Source organism: Lissotriton vulgaris, chromosome 7, assembly GCF_964263255.1.
Source record: "Lissotriton vulgaris chromosome 7, aLisVul1.2, whole genome shotgun sequence".
NCBI classification, from domain to species: Eukaryota; Metazoa; Chordata; class Amphibia; order Caudata; family Salamandridae; genus Lissotriton; species Lissotriton vulgaris.
The window spans coordinates 1,558,503,101-1,558,521,028 of NC_141695.1; the positions used below are offsets into that span (position 1 = coordinate 1,558,503,101).

General features: G+C 46.7%; 1 protein-coding gene across 1 annotated transcript in view; it reads left to right on the forward strand.

The window, feature by feature from the left end:
- Nucleotides 1–17,928, forward strand: part of ATP9A (ATPase phospholipid transporting 9A) — a 482,075-nt gene that overhangs the window by 268,795 nt on the left and 195,352 nt on the right. Inside the window, exon 15 of the mRNA XM_086932451.1 lies at nucleotides 12,452–12,613. Coding sequence (XP_086788577.1) covers nucleotides 12,452–12,613 — 162 coding nt within the window. The remainder of the gene's footprint in view (nucleotides 1–12,451; nucleotides 12,614–17,928) is intronic.

Sequence of the window (17,928 nt, forward strand, 5' to 3'; positions counted from 1 at the left end):
TGAATGCCCTTCAAAACCCGGCTTCCAGAGGCTCCTTTCAGAGTCGGCAGCCTCAAGAAGGCGGTGGCAAGGTCACCTCCCCTGATACCACCAATACATACAAGAGGCAGCAGCAGTCTTTCTTTCAGCAGGTGAGCAGAGTGTACACTAGGGATTGCGTAGAACAAGAAAGGCAGGGGGGAGGGGTGACTTCCCCATCTCACTCAGATTACCCATCATTCATAATAGGAAGGTTGCAAGATTTCCTCTCTTGCTGGGAGGAAATCTCATCTGATCAATGGGTGCTAGCAGTAGTTTGCAACAGCTAATGCCTTGGCCTTCTCACAACCCCTCTCAACATCCTATCCCACACACATACTCTCAGCTCAACTGAGAACATCTCAGCCTTATAGAGGTAGAGGTCCAGGAGCTCCTCACAAACCCCATGTTTGCATGCTATTACCTCATAGCTGAAATAATGATTGATTGACAAACTGAAAATCACAATTCATAAATTGGGCGCGAAAGGGGCAGTGAATCCATCAGGAAGTCAATATCCTTTCTCATTCGGACGGCGAACGCCGACTAATGTTGATGAACTGAACCCCCGTGTAAGCCCGTGATTTTCTCTCCAGCAGATTCCCTTACCTACGTGTGTGGCCATCTCACCACGATATTTTAAACCCTCGAGACAGCCCGAGAACCTTTTTAAAGAAGCTGGACACCTCTAGACGGTTGTCATCATCCCTCGATCAAATTTAACCTCCAATCCAGATCCCCTCATTAGAGTCCAGTGTTTTGAACGTGTCAGAACAAATCCGACTGCATTTTTGGCGAGATTAATCACATAGGAACTCCTTGGGTCCTACAGCCTTATTAAGAATTTCAGGATCCTGATCCACGTGACGGATTCCCTTTCCATCTCTGATTACGTCCCTTAGACAAGATTCACTGCCCCTTTCGCGCCCTTGTCCTGATGAAGACCCTCTAGCAAGGTTTCACTCTATGCCTGCATCAGTTTGGGTCGAAACGTCGACAATCCTTCCTATCTTCAGCCTCTTTCCTGATTTATCATTTGTGATTTTGTTTTTCTGAGGCATGAGTTTGTTTTAATCAATTTATGAATTGTGATTTTCAGTTTGTCAATCAATCATTATTTCTGGTTTATTGAGGTCATAGTGACCACTGTTCTATTACTCATTCAGTACCTTCACTATCCAAACACTACCCTTCCCTTTCCATCTCTTAAGGGGCATCAAATGTAATCAATTATGGATGTATTTTATGAATAATTTTTTATGGTACACGTTGTGAATAAAAACAATGTTGTTATAATTTCTTTGAATTAATTCAAGCTGCTCAGTTAGGGTTTATTCGTTTTAGTATCTGGGACCACCTTGTTTGTATCAATTATTCACCCAGGTCCCAGCGACTCATTGGGTCGACCCGTGTTTTTATAGCACAGGAAGTCAGAGAGCTCTAAATATTTACTTCTCTCCTATCAAGCCATTTCAAAACATGGAGTCTTTTAGGTCTCGGGTCTCTCCTACAAGAAAGTGCATGCGCTGTCTATTATGAGATTGCTCCCTCACAGTGGGATTAGATTTTGTCCATTGCATCCCATTGGTTGGCTTCAGTGTCATTCATTTGCTTGCTTCTTATTCATTACTTTGTGTAGGCTTTCCTTCCTCTTCTTGTGTATGTGAAGTTGGCCTGGTATATGCTGTTCTCTGATTAAAGTGGGCACCTTGCACCAGTCAAACCAAACAAACCTTATGGTGATTTAGGAAGTCAAAGATAACCTTAGAAAGCTATCCAAGTGGTAGCTGTGGAGAGCAGCCTTCAGACTTAGTCTTGAAGGAATGTTAAGCAGCTTGTTTTACCAGAATGTAACATTATAGTTTTGGTTACATGAAAGGAGACGCACACTGTTCTAATAAAAATATGTATTGATTGATAGACCACTATCTAGTACTACACAGTATCTCCTACGTGGAGATAATCACTAAGCACACAATACTTAAGTGCAGAAATGACTGTAAATAGCACTAATACACTGTGGGCCCGGGGGGGGACCAAACTATATACTAAGAAAGTGGTATAAGTAAAACGACTCGAGACAATACAGTGTCGAGAGGACGTAGAATCACTGGGATCCAAAGGAAACACCCAAGGTGAGTAAGTAGTGACCCCACGGAGGATGGGTGCATGTGGGAACACAACTGTGTGCTCCGTACAATTCTGTGGGAAAGTCGTGGTTAAAGGTTTAGAGTTTAAGAACCCTTCCCATTGGACTTCGAAGAAACCCCATGGTAGACAGAAGGTTGGAGAGCCACCCCACCAGTGGATACCGAGGTACCCAAGTTACCTATCCCAGGGATGCTGTCTGCATCGGTCTGAAGTGGCGTCGGAAACCGCCGTCAAACCCAATGGAGGACTTCGAAGAAGAGCCGCAGCTGAAAGGAAGACAAGTGTCTGTTAGAACCCAAAGGTGGATTCTTGTTGAGGAGTACCTGAAAGCAGAGGGAACAGAGTCTGGGTCACTCAGGAGTGACCAGGGGCTCGGTAGACGGATGCCCACCAATGTCGGATGCTTCAGGTGCATTGATGGAGTCCTTGTCTCTGCAGCTACGTGGACCAGGAGACATCGGGGATGACCAGGAGCTGGATATGAGCTGTCCCACGAAGGATGTTGACATCTGAGGGGTCAGTGTCCTGCGGGAGCACCATCAAGCCTAGGCAACGGCAACGCACACAGAAGGTCAAAGATGTGTACGGTTCGGACCAGCAAGGTCCAGGAGACTCACGAAACACAGGGGAGTCAGGGCGAGCCTGGAGCAACCAGGGAAGCCTAAGAAAACCCACTAATGGACTCACATGCCGGAGGCACAGGAGTTGTGAGAGGACCTTGAGCCCACGTAGTACTCATTATGAGGAGGTCTAACTTCTTGGTAGGAAATGGTGCCAGAGGTTGGGGCTACTCAGAGCCCAATGCACTTGTTCGGGAAATGCCAACAAGCATATGCACTTGCAAATGTATGCCGTGCACAGGGGTTCAGGTATTGCAGCCCTCACGAGGGATTCTGACCTCAAACTTGGTGAGAGAACAGCTCAGACCTCAAGGGACGTAGAAACCCACCTCCTGTGTTGCTGAATCCTTCGGAGTCTGTGGGAACTCAGGATCAATAGAACAGACAGCAGTGTTGTGGTGCATGAGAGTGACTCCTTCATTCCAAGGGAGATATCTTCGGTTGTCCTTGATGCTCCACAGGTCCTGCATAGATCCTGTATGGTGTAAGGGCACAGATGATGTAGCAGGCTGAGTGGGAGACAAAGTCGGACCGAAAATGAAGTCCAGACTGTACAGATGCTCCAAATTCAGTGGTTTCTTGTTCAGAATCTTGTCCACGTCGAATCTAAGGTCCTACAGCCAGGTAAGCCCTTATGTACCCACGGAAGAGGGTTGGCAAGATTCATGGGACCCTCCCAGGGGAGGGTCTGGACAGTGGAGAGTTACTCCCATGTCCTTTGTCAAGTTTCATGCCAGAGCAGGAGCCTACAGCTCCCAGGACTGGTTTGAACTGGACTATGCACACGGACACCAAATGTGGCCCTCATGCAGACTTTGTCGCTGGCAATCGCACCCACCCGGCCCTAATACACCAAATCCTGTCTGGGAGGTGGTTACACCTTCCCGTGACAGGATGCCTATTGTTCTGCCTTCCCCTGCTCGAGCTTGGCTCAGCAGCAGGAGGGCAGAAATGTGTCTCTGGTCGGCAGCAACCATTTTGTGCTGTCCTGGACTAGAAGGCTGGTATTGGGAACACCAGGGACCTCACGAACCTCGCTTTTGAGGGGTGGAATCCTACCTCCCACACCAGTTACAGATGTGGGGGTATGATTCCAGCATGTCACCAAACACAATAGCCCGTTTTAGAGTTGGTCATTACACTGTCCCATAATGCCACTCTATATGTCGTAAATGGATGCTTCACTGACAACCCGGGATAATGGACTCCGTAGGCTGCAGGGGTGTTCTGCTCATGCAGTAACACCCACTCACTTAGAACCAAGCAGCCTGCCCTAGAATTGTAAAGGCCTGCTAGAGGAGTGACTTATAGGTTTTAAGTGCAGTGGCCCTTAGATATAGTAAACCTATATCTTAAGTAAGTGGTGCAATCACCAACTTGCACTGGCGGCAATGGTAGGCCTGTAGGTTCCATTTTGCATGGCCTCTCACGGGTGGAATAATACATCCTTCAGCCCAAGGGAGGTCTCTGTGGTACCTGGGTACATGGGTACCATATACTAGGGACTGACAAGGGTACCCTAGTATCCAATCTGGAGTGTACCTAAGTACATAACATAACAGTTTAAGGAGAAAGCAGATAGACTAGGGTCCTGATTAGCAGGATCCCAGTCAGCCTAGTCAAAAACAGTATCACATTTAGCAACAAGTGTGGGTAACCATAAGAAGCAGATCCTACTTTCCTACATTGTGTTTATTCATTTCCGCAACAGGGGTACATTACTTGTTAACTTTCAATGCTCATTTTTCAGTTACTACATTATTTTTCTTTTTTTAGGCACTCCACAGGAGTATATGGGCCTTATTCACAAAGGTAAACTTAAACTTTTAGTAAGTTTACTATTTGTATCCGAAACACAAACTACAAGTGTAGTTTTATGTGTAGTATGTTTGGGACTGGAGAACTCCACACATCAAAAAGATAAGACTGTAAAAATATGACATGTAAAACTACACTTGTAGTTTATGAATAGCAAAAAGTTAGCAAACTTAAACCAAAAGTGTAGGTTTACATTTGTGAATAAGGCTCTATGTATTATCCAGCCTTCTCCCTAATGTGTTTCTCTATTCTTCTCCATGCTTTGTGTTGCTCTTTCTCTTTTGCCTACTTGCTTCTCCCCTGCTGCCACTATTGATCTCTTACCAGTTTGCTTCCACCCCCACACTCCATGTTGCTCTCTCTCTCCCTCTTAGTTTGCTTCCCTCCCTTCGTCCTCAGTGTTGCTTCTCCTCACCTGTGACCCAATGCTGCTTCAGTCCTATCCTGCTGCTTCCCCCATACTCTGTAATTCTGCCCCTTGTGCTCTACGTTGCTGTCTCTTGCCCATGTTTCTCTCTTTGCTCTGGACTCCCAGAGAAGCTCATGATACTTAGGTCTGCTTTTTCAGGGAGCAAATGACTTTAGCAACTTTTGGATCAACTTCAACAAATCATGCAGCTTCACCTCAAGGGCTCTCTTGGTACCAAGAACCCAGTGCCCTACAGGCATGGCCTGGGTTGCCACAGTGGAGGGGGTCAGGTCCTCTGCTTTCTTTCACTGACGTGCAAGGCTTCAACCCCTTTGACGCGTAACACCATCTGTGCTCCTGCCCTCTCAGAGAGGCTGCAGAGGAGCACAGCTGTCACTCCTTCTTTTTGCTCCACAAGTTTTAATTTTGAATCCAAGGATTCAGCAGTTTTGCGACATCACCATTTTTCTGTCTCATAGTGCTTGATTTGTAAAAAAGTAAGCGCAAAGGCACTTTTTGGGAGGCCACTGCAGCCTGCTCCACCAATTGCCCCAGTTGGCTCTGCCAATGACCGTATCAGCATAACTACTAACCATCGCTCTCCTACAAGTGCGACAATTCAGACTATTTCAGATCACCCAAAGCTGTAATAAAGGCTTGAATGACTAATATTAACTGCTGTGGTGCTCATCTCGAAATAAGACAGAGAGGGCCACCATGATATGGACTGTCACTAGAGCCGGTGCTGACAATTAAGCACTGGTCTCATCTAGTAAACCGCTTTCCGCTATCCGTAGGCAAAAACCTATTGTAGAGGACGGTGCTTTAAGTGAGATGATCGCTAAAAGGGTTATAGTTTGGTCTAAATAATTCAGGCTGTGGCTGAAAACATTTGAACTATAATCCTGTGCTTTACACATAATGCTGCCTGACCATCATTTAGATGCCTCTTTGTGAATTTTCTGCTACAACAGCAAACATATGCCTATAACTAGCCAGACCTATTGGCTTTGTGAGTGCTTGCCAGCAGTTTCATATAAACTGATAACAACAAAAAAATACTATTGTAAATAATTAGAATTGGAACTTAAAATGATACATATGTGACCATCACTGTGCTCACTGGCGAGGCCAAATGTTGGATGGGGGTGTATTCTGAGTGCTGTTATGGCCCACTGCCTTCAGCTTCACCTCTAGAGCTGTCAAATATGCCTCATTATCAACACCCATTCACAACCAGAACTCACCCAGCACCTAAATGCAGCACAGATTACAGATAATATACAAGCATTGGAAAATTCAATAGTTTAGCATTTTAGAGCTAAGACCTCTTGACTTTGCAAATACTTAGTATAGTAAATAATATTATAAAATTGCACCAAAGCACAGTGTTTATACGTGTTAATAAATGTAAAGTATTTTAATGTCTATATAGTAACATTAATGACGCCAATAACAATAGGTCTCAAAGGTGAGACCTATTAGCTTTTCCAATGCTTGTTTGAAGAAGCATTTCTTATTTACATACAGGCATGGCTCGCATGCAGCCTTCTATACAGGGGGTTTTGGAGGTCTAGACCGTTCCCTTTGTCAAATGCTGCTGTTACTACACTCATAAACTGTCATAGACTAAGTGAAATTCCAGAAAACATTGTTCTGAGTGCTATTTTTGATAAAACTGTTCATAATTGGTACTCGGTTTGTTAAAATTATATCAAATTTGCTTTGTTGCTATCAGGCTAAAATATACAACACAGAGAGAAGGGGGTCCAAGGGAACATTTTTAAGACCTGCGAGTGATGGTTCTCCAACCAATCAACACAGCACACAATGAAACCCTTGGGTCAATGAAACCCTTGGGTCTAAACTAGCAAACAAAGACAGAATCCACACATCCAGCGATTTAGTCTTTATCCCTTTGAGGAGTCCCTTTATTAGGACAAAATCCCTCACCCACCATAGGTGGCATGCTTCATCATTGGAATTCTCCTTGTAATGGGAAAACCTAGTCCCGCCACGGGCTACAACACCCTCTCTGAGAGAGAGGAGCTCAGGAATGTTTTATTCCTAATTTTAGGATATACTAAATCCTGAAATGAGAAGAGATGTAACAGGTTGGGTAGAGGGTGCAGCGCAAAATAATACATACTGTGAGAAGAGTAGTGATTAAAACTAGCTGTGTGTGTGTGTCAGTGGCATAACTAGAACTTTGGCCGCTCATGGCTGCCCCTGCGTTTGATGCCCCGTGGCGGCCAGGGCAGGGGGGTGCTGGCATTCCCTCGCAGCGGTAGGAGCACAGGTGGGGGGTGTTGCTGGCGATCCCTGCATTTGCCACAACGCCTGCAGGTAAGAGTGCGGGGAAGGCCGCTGCCCCCAAAACTAGTGCTTGACGGTGCAGACCTCCCCCTCCCCCACCTGCCATTGCTACACCACTGGTGTGTGTGTTGGGAATGTGGCTAAGTGAAGAAGCTGCAAGGAAGTACATACAGGAGAGAGTGAAAAGATGGTACTGAAGAGGAAAGAGATGAAGTGAGAAATGTGCAGGGTTTCAGAAATAGGTTGAGAGGAATAGGGCATAATAACAAAGACTGCAGAGGAAAGTGGTGTGAAATGAAGAAAGGGAGTGACTGAGACACTCAAAAGTCCTCTACCCATTCCCCTTTTCACATTATCATATTTTCAGGATTGAAACATTTTCAAATCTAATTATTTGCAACAAAATTATTGTTGTCAATCATTTATCTAACACTGCTAATAAGCATTGGCAAAACCAATAGGTTAGGCTAGTTTCAGGTTTGTGTCTGTTATTTTGCGATGCGGCTGTATGCAGTAACCAAAAGCTCACAGAGGCGCACAAAATACCGGTCAGATGGCACAGCATGGGAAGCAGAGGATTTTAAGCCACACTCTTATTTATATAATCCATGCCTCCTGGAAAGATTCTTCTTAGGTCATGTCCCGTTTATAGACCACCCACTTTTTTCATCCCACTTAAATCCCTAAGTGCAAGAAATTTTATTTTAGTTGTCCAAGAGGAGGGAAGCTGCCCTGCCACCATTGAAAATTAACTTACCACGACTGACACAGATGATTGGGCTTTGAAAGACTATGTATATTTACATACGTGCTTGGCTGTACACTCGTAGATGCACAAAGATGTACGTAACAAAGTAATGAGTTTTGTTTTTCATATTCATACTCTTTGATCACCTTCAAAATGTGAGATGCTTGAAAAATGCAAGATTGGAATGGTCACTCTGAAATTTTTAAGAGTAATTTCTACAGTTCCAAGTATACAAATCTCACTGCTGTTCTCCAGATAATCGGTTCTTAGACTGGAAGTGTAGATTTCAATACAAGCCCACATCTGCAAAAGAGTTTAACAACCACTCAGGAAACCGTCCTTACATCAGCTGGATTATCTATTGAGGGAGCACGAAATCCATTCTCATCAAGACACATGACTTGGGAGGAGAGTGGGAGCCTCTTATCACCAATGGATGTACAACCCTCAAAACTAGTGAGTGTTAAAAATAATAAAAGTAGGTCATACTCCACTGATTCCTCCCCCATCACCTGTAAAATAAAAAATAAAAACATTGCTACTGTTACAGTGAAATACAAAAAAATCTTCAATTGAGGATGATAGAACCAGTTCCAAAAACAAACAATGGCTGTAGATTATCTATTGTTTCCAAGAGCAGGGAGACATCAGACCAACTGTCTAGATCACGGATACTCATAGTACGGCCCGCAGGCCACCAGCGGCCCGGCAAGCCTTCCGTGTCGGCCTGCTGACCTTGCAGGCCTCATACCTGTGTTTTAAAAAAAAAAACATTTAAAGAGTGTCTGCAAACAGTGCGCGCGACTCTGAGAGACTCTGCTGCTCTGTGGGGGCCCGGCATACCAGTGATAGTCAGATTGGAGCTGCAGGGGCGCTAGGAAGAGGTGAAATACAAAAGCCTCATTAACATACAAATGGTCTTTTAAAGACCTGTGAAGTGCTCGGGTGCGGCTGTGTGGGTGTGTGCCCGGGAAGCTGTCTCATCCCGGGCACACACAGGCTGGGTGAGATGACCGACCGAGGGAGGGAGACAGAGGAAGGGAGGAAAAAGAGAGGGAGACAGAGGCAGACAGAGGGAGAGGGAGGGAGGGAGACAGAGGGAGAGGTAGGGAGGGAGAGGAAGGCAGGGAAAGGGATGGAGACAGGGAGGGAGGGAAAGGGAGGGAGGGAGAGGGAAGACAGAGGGAGGAAGACAGAGGGAGAGAGACAGAGGGAGGAGGGAGACAGACAGAGGGAGGGAGGCCGACAGACAGAGGGAGGGAGGCCGACAGGGGGAGGAGGGAAACAGGGGGAGGAGGGAGACAGAGGGAGGAGGGAGACAGAGGGAGGGGGACAGAGGGAGGGAGAGGGTGACAGAGGGAGACAGACAGATGGAGACAGAGGGAGGGAGACAGAGGGAGGGAGAGGGGGAAGAGGGAGGGAGATGGAGACAGAGGGGGAGGGAGGCAGACAGAGGGAGAGGGAGGGAGGGACCTAAAGGGAGGGAGACAGAGGGAGAGGGAGGGAGGGAGGGAGAGGGAGGGAGGAGGAGGAAGAGGGAGACAGAGAGAGGGAGACAGAGGGAAGAAGACAGAGGGAGGAAGACAGAGGGAGGGGGACTGACCGAGGGAAACAGTCAGAGGTAGGAGGGAGACAGAGGGAGGAGGTAGATAGAGGGAGGGAGGGAGAGGGAGACAGAGGGAGCAAGACAGACAGATGGAGACAGAGGGAGGGAGACAGAGAGAGGGAGACAGACAGAGGGAGGAGGGAGACAGAGGGAGGACGGAGACCGAGAGAGGGAGACAGACGGAGGGAGACAGACAGACAGAGGGAGGCAGAGGGAGGAGGGAGACAGAGGAAGGGTGAGGGAGACAGAGGAAGGGTGAGGGAGACAGAGAGAGGGAGACAGAGAGAGGGAGACAGAGAGAGGGAGACAGAGAAGAGGGAGACGGAGGGATACATAGAGAGGGAGGAGACAGACCGAGTGAGGGTGACCGAGTGAGGGTGACCGAGTGAGGGTGACCGAGGGTGGGAGACAGAGGGTGGGAGACAGAGAGAGAGAGAGAGATAAAAAAGAAAAAGAGAGAGAGAGATGTGTGTATGCCGGGTCTGGTGGCTCAGTGGACGAAGGCATCTGCTGCAGGACCTGTGTTCAACCTCATGGTCACCGTTTTTTTGTTGCTCTAACCCCGCCCCTCCCCCACTGACCCCGCCCCCACCAGTGCGACCCTCGGACACAAACCCTACTGTAAATTTGGCCCCCCAGAGAAAGTTTGTGAGTACCCATGGTCTAGATTGTAAGAGAATGGAAATGAAGCGTACTGCTAGTAGATCTCTGTTTAAAAAAAAAAAAGAAAGCTATGATTCAGTGAGTTCACTTTTTAGTTGTTGGTGTTCTCTTCAGAAATATTGTTACCTTTTAGGTGGACTCTGCATTCTGAAAACCGCTGACACGTGTTTCGCTCTGGCTTTTCCACCATGAAGAGTTCTCGAGCCCTGTCATTTCCATCGGTATGGACAGTTAGCCCATGTCTTTTCTCTTTGTGCTGGATCCTTTTTGTGGTATCAGTCACTGCTTTAATCCATCTCCTCTGGCATGAGTCCTCATTTTGATATCGGTGCTTCCACCCCAGTGTACAAGACGGCAGACAGACTATTATGGTGACCAGTAACGTCATGTTTTGAGATTAGGGATAATATTTTGACATTTATAGTTCGATCAATACATTTTTTTTTTATGTGTACATTGTCCCTTTTGAGCGACACTTATGTGTCCACCTAGACTAGAGGGTGACTGTAATGTCTGTCTCTTGGGGGGGGGGGGGGGCTATTACTGGGACTTTGAGTCAGCTGGTCACTCCTTTATGGGAAAATCGAGTTGCCTGTTACTCATATAGTCTAGGTCTAGAACAAGGATATATTTCTGGTGGATGAAAGCAGAGGTATGCTAAAATGTTACTTGTTTAGTGGAAACGTATGCTCCCGGGTTGTGTAGCTATGGATCTCCTATGGACTTGCCTGTATTCTTAACACAGGCTTTATAGCTTGCAGCACTACAAAAGTATATTCTGTGAGCAATGACAACTGTAAGTATAATCATGTTTAGCACAGCTGGAAGCCGTCTCCCGCGCAAATAACTCAGAAACGTGTCGGGGCGCCCTGCTGAAACTGGCGGAAACCTGTTTTCCTGCTCATAGCCCGTTTAAGACACTTGCTTCAACTCCTGGGAATGTTAGCAGAAACCCAAACATTGTACCGCAAATGTAAGGTATCTGATTCCAACAAGACTATTTCTGCATATTCACGCAGCGTCTGATTGGTAACGCGGGAAATCCTGCTGTGGGCTGCTTTTTTGGGCAGCCTGGGGGGCCCTATTCGGGCGGTGTCTGTGTTCGATGCCGCCAGCGGCCTAGTGGGTGCCTGAGGGGCCTTTCTGGGGGTAGATGGGCGTCCATTACCTCCCTCTTATCAACGGCAGAAGTGTCACTCCCTTTCTCTCGATGGGGCCGGCCCATCAATGTATGTATAGTGAACGGGACAGGGGGCCTGAGCAGAAGTGGCCTCACTTGTTTTCAGATGTGTTTCACCAGTGTAAACGAATCCGTACGTTTTTTTAAAAGCCCCCTCCCAATTTTTTTATAAAAATTTCACAGAGGCAGTGGTTTGCGGAAAGGCAATATGCAAATGTGGGTCTCCTTTTTTTTTTTTGCGTGCCCTGGCCGATTTTTAATCCCTATTCGACCCTGTCACGTTTATATTTCTATTAACTGTATCACCTTGAGACCCCTTTAAGGCGCTCTGACGCACGGGGTGGTTGTTTCGCGCTCAACTAAAAGCACAAGTAAGCAAACATATTCACGACTAAAACACTAAAAGACCGACAAGATATACGGTACGTGGTATTTTTTAATTTGACAAAGTATGCAAAATGTTCCTACAGGTGAAATGACGCGTTTTATTCCGGGAAAATAAATAATCGCGCAGCACAGAGTAACTGTACTAAAGTCTATTTTACATCCGTGGTTTACTGAAGTGAATACATTTCAATAATGCTCGAGGTGTGTGATTCCCATCAGCCCCGTGACGGTGAAAACTGCTGTGAAAAGCGTCTTTCAGGGTTTAAGGGGTTAACCTCTGTGAGCGCTAGAGGATGTAGAATCAAATGCTTTTAGCACTGGAGACTGGCCTCAGGAAACACCAACACTATAGGCCCATTTGTTCACATTACACGGCTAAAGTAGAATGCTGACAATTTTCACAATAACAAGAATGGCTGAATAACTTTTTCCCTCTAGCTTACCAACTGTGTTTCTCTTGCCAGAGTTCATTTGCGTGACCTCTGAACCCGAAACCCCAGCAGCCTGTCTGACCTGTCACTTCTCTTGTATTTAGGTGGCCCTGGTACAGTGGACCGAAAGTGTTGGACTAACGCTAGTGGGCAGAGATCAATCCTCCATGCAGCTACGGACACCTAGTGGCCAAGTGTTGAACTTCACTATCCTGCAGATATTTCCCTTCACCTATGAAAGTAAACGGATGGGCATCATCGTGAGGGTAAGTCAGAGCATGGGCGTAGGAAGTGTGGGGGACGCGGGGGACATGTCCCCCCCAGATTTTGAAGTGGGGGGGACGCGGGGGACAAGGGTGGGGGGGACGAGGGGATGAAATAATTTTCCCTCTGTCTGCTGTCTGTGGCAGGACCATTGGTATGTCAAAGTGCGAGTGCTTTGACGTGCTAATGGCCCTGTACTTGACCTGTGACCTTCCCTTTTGTTATGCAGCAAAAGCTACAGGAATGTTTTCACACCTCTCCTTCGCCGCCACCGCTGCTTGCAGTCTTTATTTCCAGTTCAAGGAAGAGAGGTAGTTTGTTGATTGCTGACTGCGGCCAGCTGTAGAGTTGGTTGCGCCCAGTGCGACCATCTTTTTGGGTGCCCCAACAAACTTTTGTTTTGGAGTTATGCGGGAAAACAATGCTGGTGTAATGCTTATTAAGAGACCCAGATCGTTTTGAGCTATACTCTCAGCGATCAAAATTAATATATACAATATACTTCCGATTTTCGTGGTTGGAAGTCAGAGTGGATTTTGAGCTGGAGAAGGTCTGCTTCTCAGATATTTTTTTTCTTTTTGTTCTACACACTTTTCGCATCAGTGGTGTGACCTGAGTGTTAAACAATGAAGGCACATGCAGTCACGCGACAAAATGATCTGACACGTGTGCCGCCTCTGAAGAATATTTCAAGGAGAGTAGGGGAGAACAAACAGTATCGTGGCTATACTCAGTGGTATTTCTGTCAGAGTGGCCCACATTTCCTTTGTCTTTTTGCTATGAAAATTAGAAGCTTCCAGTTCTACACTACAGCAAGCTTCTCTTGTGCTGGCTAACTTGGACATGCATGTAAAATCACCCACTTAGTAAGATGCCGCAAACGGGAGAAGAATGGCATGGAAATCTGTCCTGAGACCTGCCTATGGAACTGCGTTCACTCACATGTCATAGGAAATGAGGTTATGCTGGGATTCAACTCTACAAAACATTAAGGTTCATGTTTGAAGCAACAGTAGTATTAGAGCCAAAATATTGCGTGCACTTCAGCATTTGGGCTTTGGTACTATATGCATGGTTTTATCCTTGGGCACACACTGCACGAATGTATTTGTTACAAAAGCATTGGGTAAAAAAAAAATCATTTGCAAACCTTGAACCCCAAATAACCATGAAAGCCAATTGTGCAAACCCCCGAGCAGGTATGTTCCGTGAGAGGTGGGGCAGAGCCATGTTCCAGTTCAAGGCAGAGAGGTCTTTTGTTGATTGCTGACTGCGGCCGGCCGGCTTTAGAGTTGGTTGCGCCCACTGCGACCATCTTTTTGGGTGCCCCAACAAACTTTTTTTTTGGAGTTATGCGGGAAAACAATGCTGGTGTAATGCTTATTAAGAGACCCAGATTCATGGCGCTCTGAGCACATGAGATGTAAAATGTGCTATTTACAGCATTCCTGAAAACAAGAAAGTTATTTGGGCTAGAGTCACACAAAGAAAAGGAATATGAAGAGGTGCCCAGAATGCATTAGGCGCACACTGCTGAAAGGCATTGTGCGGCATACAAAGTGACCGGTGCAAGGCTACGTGAAGCACAGCTAGTGCACGGTGCTTAAACCAATGAGACTTCTAGAATGAAATGCAAAAAAATGACATCTGATGCTCTATAAGACACAAAGACAAAGAATTAGCAGGTTAGGCCCTTGTGTATCAGACCTTCACGAAGCAAAGGAGCACAGATGCCCAGTGGTGATATGAATGGAGAGTGGTTCTTGAGTGGGAGGATATGTTCGGTCGCTATGATTTCTTAGGAGTAACATTTTGCCTAATAGCCTAACAGTCTGCCTGCTTAGATGACACGTGGGTGGCAGGCCTGGTACTGGTGGCTAGAAAGCCTAGATTGTATTGCAGAGGTCCTGGCTTGCGGGGGGAAGTCTGGGCACTCAGACATGTCACAGGGTGTCCACCCACCATTTTATCCACTTTTGTAGTTTTCTTATTGCGCAAACCTGGCCGAAGGGGATCACAGTGCTTAATGTGAACACTGGATTATAGTACACGAGTCAGATTCATGTTATTTCCAGGTATGGGGAAATTAAATGTTTTGCCCAGAGTCACAGCATAGTGAGCCAAAGCCGGGACTTTAACCTGAGTGCATAGTTGGAAAGTCAGAAGCTCTATACGTTAGGCCACATCTAGTATCCTGGCCACTTGAATTTGTCGGATGGCAGACTGTATATGCATGAAAGCGGCATAAAAAAAAGTCCATACCAAACTGTACACAACATGACAGTAGCGGAAAAATGGTACAGGGCAGACTGTACACACCAGAGCAGTAGTCTAAATGAAGACAAGCCACAGCAGTGTGAAGAGGGTAAAAAATAGACCACATATTATATAAGGGATAGCAGTGCCGACACACAAGTAGGCTGTACACCAGAAGAGTATTGTAAAGAGAGATGAGGGCATACTGTACACAGCACACAGGGTTTCTGGGACCCACTGGCCTGAAAGGACCATTTTCTTTCTTTCACTGGGGTCCATGACACACTGATAGGCCTCTGGTAGCAGGAGAGCAGTGTAAATAGGCACAGGCAGACTGTCTACCACTGTAAAGTGAGACAGTATGGATCAGAACAGCGGCGTAAAGGGGGCAGGCTGTTAAGTAAAAACATTGACAAGCAGACTGTTCACAATAAAACATAAAGGCATGAAAAACGGTTAGACAAGGAAGGCTTGAGCTGTGTTTTTAGCCACATCGCTTTGCCTCAATTTCCTGTGATGGGCACTTTGGTGAAGGCCAGTGCTGTTCCTCTCCTGTATCTGAGGGTTGCTCCTGCGAGGGCCCTCGGGCTTGTTGTCAGAAGCCCAAGGGTGCACAGCTGCTTAGACTAGCTGCTGGGCCTCGAGTCCACCACTTTTTGTTTAGGACCTGTGCCCTGTTGGGAGATGTATATTAGAGAACTGTTGTTGGGGGTTGTGGGAGGCTTGCTTAGGTGCACAGTCTCTGGAGTGATGCACCAAGCACTAATAAAGGCAACCCTTATGGTGATTTTAGTGGTCTTTGATAACCATATAAAGCTCTCAAAGTGGTAGCTGTGAAGTGAAACCTTCAGGCTCATCTTGAGGAGTGTAAAGCAGCTTGTTTCACCGCAATTAATCTACAGTGTAGATTAGATGAAAAAGAACCACACAATGATTATAAAAATAAGGCTGTTTATTATGCAACACAATCACTAACACATTGGTATATCTCCTACCCAGAGATTTCATCAATACACACAAGAATACTTCAAAATAATTAGATAAATAGCCCAAATCTACACTGGTGTCCAGGGGAAGACCAAACCATATGCGAAGAAAGTGGTATGCAAACTTCAAGGAAAACAAAACTTGGACCAGAAAACTCATAGGAGATGGAGACACAAGGAACTACCCTCGGTAAGTACCCAGGAACCTCTTGGGGCTGTGTGCAGAGTAGAAACACACTCACATGCCCGATGGAACTCAAAGGAGAAGTTGCGGTTTTAGTTTTACATAAGAAGGACCTTTCCCAGAGGACCCCGAAGAAACCCTTTTGAAGTTCGGGAGGTTGGAGAGTCATCCCACCCTTGGATGCCCCAGGAACCAGGTTACCTGCACCAGGGAATCCGGCTGCATAGGGGTGAATTGATGTCGGAACCTGCCATAGACGACAAAGGAAAACTTCAAATAAGATCCCTCTGAAGAAGCATGTGAAGGAGTCTGGTGGAATCCAATAATGGATTCTTGAAGAAGAGAACCTGCAAGCAAAGGGGATAGAGTCTATGTCACTTAGAAGTGACCAGGAGGCACAGAAGCACAATCCCCACCGATGGTGGGAGGTTCAAGAGTGAAGACAGTGACCGTGTTTCTGCAGCTGCGAGGACCAGGAAATGCTGAGGAAGACTAGGAGCCATGAAATAGGTCCCATATTGGGTGTCGGTGTTCAGGTGGTCGGTGTCTAGCGGGATGACCAACAAGCCTTTGTAGCCGCAAATGGCGTGGAAAGCAAAAAGACGCAAACATTGGGACCAGTAACATCCAAGCAACTCACCAAGTGCAGGAGAGTCAAAGCAGGCCCTGAGCAAGCAGGGGAGCCCACTGAAGCAAAGGAAGACCCTCGAAAGGACCCACATGCCGAAGGCACAGGAGTTGCAAGAGGACCTCAGGCAGCTCACAAAAGATGGAGGCCCACGGTGCAGAGGATGCAGTGAGGATGTTGATCTTTGAGGTATGTGGTGCTAGAGGGTGAATCGTCTTGCAGCCCAAATATCTCTGGAGTGCAGAGCCAACAAGCCTTGGCAACAGCAATTCATCGCAGTGCATATGAGTTTGGTCCCAACGGCTTCGATGAGTTATACTGTCCTCAAAATTGCAGAGAAGACAGGTCATGTCTCTAGGGGCTGTAGAACCACCACCTGTGTTTCTGGGCCACAGGAAGTCAGTTGGATGACAGGAGCAGCAGACTGGTCAGCTTTGTTGCGGTGCCTGCAGATGCAGGGGAGTGACTCCTTCATGCCAAGGGAGATTACTTCGGATGTCCTTGATGCCCACAGGGCTTCTGGAGAACTTTAGTGATGCACAGACACAGACGACGCAGAATACTTCAAGAACAGTGAGACCAGAAACAGCAGGAGCCTTCCTTGATGCAGTCTTGGGTCCAGTCAAAGTCTGACGATGTCCAAGTGCCCAAACGATAGAAGAGTGTCTTGGTTTCAGAAGTGAGTCTTGTTCCATGAAGAATCAGAGGGCCTACCCACAGGAGAGCCCCTAAGTACCCTAGGGAAAGGGTTGGAACGACTCTGGGGTCCCTCCCAGAGGAGGGGCTGGACAGAGGGGAGGATACTTCCCTTTTCTTTGTCCAGTTTTGCACCAGAGTGGAAACCAGCGGGTTCATGGACTGTCTCAAACAGAAGTATGCAAGGCAGGCAGAAATATGGCCCTTCAAAGCAGTCTGGTGCCACTGGCAAGCGCCCCACCCCATGCCAATACAATAAGTCCTGTCTGGTAGGTGGTTACACCTCCCTGTGACAGGAAACCTATCACACCTATCCCTTGCTCAAGTTCAGCTCAGGAGAAGGAGGCCAGAATTGTGTCTGTGGTCAGCAGCACTAGGTTGCTGGCAGACCCTGAAAGGCTGTTACTTGAAGTACAGGGAAGTCATCTAAGGAGCCGCCAGTACTTGGGATCATTCTTCTAGCACCAGAGTCAGTGTTGGGGTATGATTCCAACACGTTTGATACAAAACATGACCCGGTCCAGTGCAGCGGTATTTAATTAGACATCTCATAATAACTAATGTCCA